A 4,690-nucleotide genomic window follows, 5' to 3' on the forward strand; every position below is an offset into this window, starting at 1 on the left:
ATACGATCAAGACTACTAGCCAAGAAATTATGCACATAAACTCATCATAGGACATCAACTTGGAAGACAACTCTCATGATTCATGCAAATGCAACTATATGCACACTACTTGAACATACGAACAAAATGCCTAAAAAACAGATATGAAACAGATATGCGATATGCACTAACATGATACTATAATCTGCTAAATGCATCATGCACACTATATGAACACGCACTACTACTACTACTAATATTACTAATCCTTACATTACCACCCCAAACATAAAATATTCAATGTCCCTATTGAAGGCGATAATAAGGATACAAGAGCATACCTAGAAGTCGACAGGATCACCCTCCTCGGCCGGCCGATACACCATGCCAGCTCCAAACACTGACCAATCAACTTCAACACCAAAGGCTCGAAAAGCACTCCCAAGAGCTTGTGTCAAATCCTCATCAAAACGGCGATGAATGTCATGCATGACATCTATACGCCGAGTCAACCTTTAAAACAACACATCACTTAAGTAATTCGGCGGTAGTTTGAGTTCGATTTTGGGAGCTTCTTCAATAGATAGTTTACATTTTGAAGCTCTACTAATTCACGAGACTCGAATGGCATATCAACCTTCCTCTTCCATGGAGATGTATTCAAGAACTGGAGTTGCTCTGCTTCTTCTTCATCTTTGAAATCAGAATCTCCTGTTAAGACTCTCTCCAAGGTCTCTGGCCTTAGATTTTGCACAATCACTTGTCGAAAGATAACTTGCCAATAGTGCATGGTATTGTGAAACTCCCCGGATCTTTGAGTTTAGGAGACAATTTCTGTTGTAGCACCGTACTGCACTCTTCCGTTAAAGCAACAGTCTCCAACTCCTCGAGCTTCAATTTTCGAGATAGAATATCCTTCATGAACTTAGCATAGCTCGACATTTGTTGTAGTGCTTCCGCAAAAGGGATCTTGATCTGCAATTTCTTGAAAACCTCTAGAAATTTTGCGAATTGCTTGTCGAGTTTCTGCTTCTGAAGTCTTTTCGGATATGGGGGAGGTGGATACACTTGCTTGACTCCATCATCATGTTTAGGAGCAGATTTTTCAGGTGAATCCTTGCTTTCTTCCACGTTGCTTTTATTTAGATCAGCCCCAACAACATTTTTTCCACTTTCTGACTCAGAGGAGAGCACGGGTGTTTCTTCCTGCTGATTGCTCTCTTCTTTGTTCTGCTCTACTGCTGATTCTTGTTTCTTCGTATCCTTCCCAGACCTAAGGGTGATTGCTTGTACCTGTTCTTTTACTTCCTTCTTTCCCGGATTGGCATTAGTATCACTAGGAAGAGTTCCTTGTGGTCAATTTAGAAACGCATTAGCAATCTGCCCAATCTGATTCTCTAAAGTTTTGATTGACACCGGTTGGCTTTTACACATTAATCTCAATTCTTCCAATTCAGATCTTTCGTTTGAAGACTGTCCAGCCACTCCGTGATTTTGTTGCTGGAATCCCGGTGGATGGAATTGCTGCTTCGGTGCAAACTGCTGTTGAAAACCAGATGGGTTGAATGGTCTAGCTCCATGCTACTGAAAAGTTAGTTGCGGTTGTTGCAAGAAATTCTGATTGTTGGTCCAGCTGAAATTCGGATGATTCCGATTGTTGGGGTGATAAGTAGTAGGGGCTGGCTGCTGAGACCTCTGAAAATTGCTCACAAACTGAGCTGATTCACTAGATATGGCACACTCATAAGTAGAATGTGTACCCGCACAAATCTCACAAACAGTAGGTGGCTGCTGAACTCCCAAGTTTGCTAAGGAATCCATTTTCATAGTAAGAGCTTTCAGCTGAGCAGCTATGGCTGTAGTAGCATCCACATCCAGAATTCCTGCTGCTTTGCCTTGATGAAGACGCTGCGTAGGATTCTGATAGTCATTCGCCGCCATCATCTCGATCAACTCATAAGCTACCTCATTGATCTTAGCCCATAGAGCTCCACCTGATGCTGCATCAAGCATAGGTCTCGATCGAGGTCCCAGGCCATTATACAAACAATTTATCACCATCCAATACAGCATCCCATGATGAGGACACTTTCGAAGCATCTCCTTGTAGCGTTCCCAAGGTTCACATAGAATTTCAACAGACGGCTGAGAAAATTGAGTGATAGAATTCCTGATTGCAGCTGTTTTGGCCATAGGGAAGAATTTAGTAAGAAAATTCTGAGCCAAATCCTCCCATGTCGTAATAGATCCTGCAGGTAGAGAATGCAACCATCCCTTAGCTTTACCCTCAGAGAAAATGGGAACAGCCTCAATTTTATGGCATCTTCAGTAAAACCATTGAACTTGAAAGTATCGCAGATTTCGATGAAATCTTGAATATGCATATTAAGATCTTCCGTCGGAGCACCCCCAAACTGAACTGAGTTTCGAACCATCTGAATAGTGCCCGGTTTGATCTCAAAAGTCTTAGCCGCGATGGCTGGACTTACAATTGTAGATTGAACGTCATTTATTTTCGGCTCAGAGAAAGCCTTCAGTGCTTTAGTATCTGTTGCTGCTGCTGGTTGTTCACCCATTGTATTGCTCACTGTCACTTCTGCTTTTACCAATGCTTCCTTACGAGTTTGAGAACGTGTTCGCATACACGTCACTCAAAAACCTGATACACACACAAAAAAAATAAAAGTGAGAAAAGAATTTAAGTTAGTGAACTTTAACGACCACTGATGACAAGCACATAAACTAAAAATATAACACCGTGTCCCCGGCAGTGGCGCCAAAAACTTGTTCGCACAAAATCACGCAATCGTACGTGGTCACAAGTAATATAGAATAAAATTTAGTTCATTCCCACAGAGACTAGTGTAAACAGAATATGCATTTATCCAACTGTTAGGGTTATACTGAAATATGCATTTGAAGTATATAACAATTATTTGAGAATCTTGAATGCATGATTTCACATTGTCTGTATATTATATATTGTAGACAATCTAGTATCAAATGGGATAGCAGAAGATTAGATTGTCAAACTCCTTATATAATATAATAAATGTTCACAGTCTAAATGGTGTTAGACAAATCATTGGAACGACTGAAGTATTATTTGGAAATAGTTTATCTTGACTATTGAATAATACTTATGTACTTTGTCTATATTGAACGGGATCAAAATAGTAGAATAATTGTTTCTTTAATTCAGACAATAAAGAACTAAGATTCTATGATGTTATTATTGCTTAAGTTCTTAATCCGGATATAGTGATTGACACTTGTATTTAATGCACATGCCATGACTCATGAGTTAAGTAATTTATTTTAAATTACGAATTTATGTATTGGGCAATGACATTATATACAGAGTGGGATATTAATTATAAAAGGAAACCATGTCCGGAAAATATATTCGGGTGATGATGTCCTCTTGAAAGCTCATAAAGATAATTATGCTTTAGTCCTGCAGACAGATTTGTTCTTGCATAATTATAAGGTTGAGTGGATGATCAAGGATAAAAGATATTGATTAAATTAATTGTCAGAAATTAATTTAATTAATGGACATGTGATATCTTAAACATGGGGAATTTATAAGCAATTAATACGGGAGCCGAATTAAATAATTAATTTACGGAATTAGAATAGGTAATGCAAATATTAATTCTTTAGTGGATTGAATTAATATTTAATGAAATTGGGCCAGGCCCGGAATGTCATTGGAAGGCCTGACCTAATGGTCCATGATCCCTACTGTAGCCTATATATATTCTCGTTCTCCTAAAGCTGAAAGACACACCAAAAACGTTCATCCTAGGGTTTGAGAGAGGCAGTCGTTTTTGTCAAGGAGCCAGCTAGGGTTTTGGGTTTTCGGAGCTTTAAGGAGAGGCACACCTTGGGAGATCAAAGGCCACACTTCGTCCAAGGAGAATCAGGGAATACAGTAGAAGACGTGGATTTGAATCGCTTGCCCCGTAGCGATTAAGGTTAATATTTTGTTCGAACTTTTAATTAGTATCATAAAACGCAGAGCCAAGGTCCGATTGTTCCTACAATGGTATACTCGAGATATACTCAAAGAATATCTAGAGTATAAGTGGGAGATTGTTAGGGTTATACTGAAATATTCGTTTGAAATATATATCAATTATTTGAGAATCTTGAATGCATGTTTTCACATTGTCTGTATATTATATATTGTAGACAATCTAGTATCAAATGGAATAGCAGAAGATTAGATTGTCAGATTCCTTATATAATATAAAAGGTTCACAGTCGAAATGGTGTTAGTCAAACCACTGGAACAGGTGAAGTATTATTTACAAATAGTTTACCTTGACTATTGAATAATACTTATACACTTTGTGTATATTGAACGGGATCAAAATACTAGAATAATTGTTTCTTTAATTCTGAAAATAAAGAACTAAGATTCTACGATGTTATTATTGCTTGGATTCTTAATCCGGATATAGTGATTGACACTTGTATTTAATGCACATGCCTTGACTCATAAGTTAAGTAATTTATTTTAAATTATGAATTTATGTATTGGACATTATATACAGAGTGGGATATTGACTATAAAAGGAAACAATGTCCGAAAAATATATTCGGGTGATGATGTCCTCTTGAAAGCTCATAAAGATAATTATGCTTTAGTTCTGCAGGTAGATTTGTTCTTGCATAATTATAAGGTTGAGTGGATTATCAAGGA

At 37.8% G+C, this 4,690-nt stretch overlaps 1 protein-coding gene and 1 non-coding gene across 2 annotated transcripts; one reads left to right on the top strand and one right to left on the bottom strand.

Moving 5' to 3' along the window:
- Positions 1 to 320: 320 nt before the first annotated feature.
- LOC108217594 (uncharacterized) lies at positions 321 to 2,621 on the bottom strand. Its single transcript, XM_017390434.2, has 4 exons — positions 2,315 to 2,621; positions 1,673 to 2,228; positions 740 to 1,315; positions 321 to 492 (listed from the first exon to the last, which is right to left on the bottom strand). The coding sequence occupies exons 1-4, from the start codon at positions 2,619 to 2,621 to the stop codon at positions 321 to 323; spliced, it is 1,611 nt and encodes a 536-aa protein (XP_017245923.2).
- Positions 2,051 to 2,157, top strand: LOC135150037 (small nucleolar RNA R71). Its single transcript, XR_010288391.1, has one exon. It is a non-coding gene; the product is annotated as a small nucleolar RNA R71 (small nucleolar RNA).
- Positions 2,622 to 4,690: the final 2,069 nt, after the last annotated feature.

Source organism: Daucus carota, chromosome 1 (genome assembly GCF_001625215.2).
Source record: "Daucus carota subsp. sativus chromosome 1, DH1 v3.0, whole genome shotgun sequence".
NCBI lineage: Eukaryota > Viridiplantae > Streptophyta > Magnoliopsida > Apiales > Apiaceae > Daucus > Daucus carota.

What these genes read in the sequence shown, in the direction of transcription:
- LOC108217594 (XM_017390434.2), bottom strand. Translation starts at nt 2,621, where the DNA reads ATGCGAACACGTTCTCAAACTCGTAAGGAAGCATTGGTAAAAGCAGAA. An exon ending in TTTGTGAGCAATTTTCAGAG is followed by an intron (nt 1,316 to 1,672) that starts GTCTCAGCAGCC and finishes AACTCTTCCTAG; the next exon opens with TGATACTAATGCCAATCCGG. An exon ending in GGCAAGTTATCTTTCGACAA is followed by an intron (nt 493 to 739) that starts GTGATTGTGCAA and finishes GTTGTTTTAAAG; the next exon opens with GTTGACTCGGCGTATAGATG.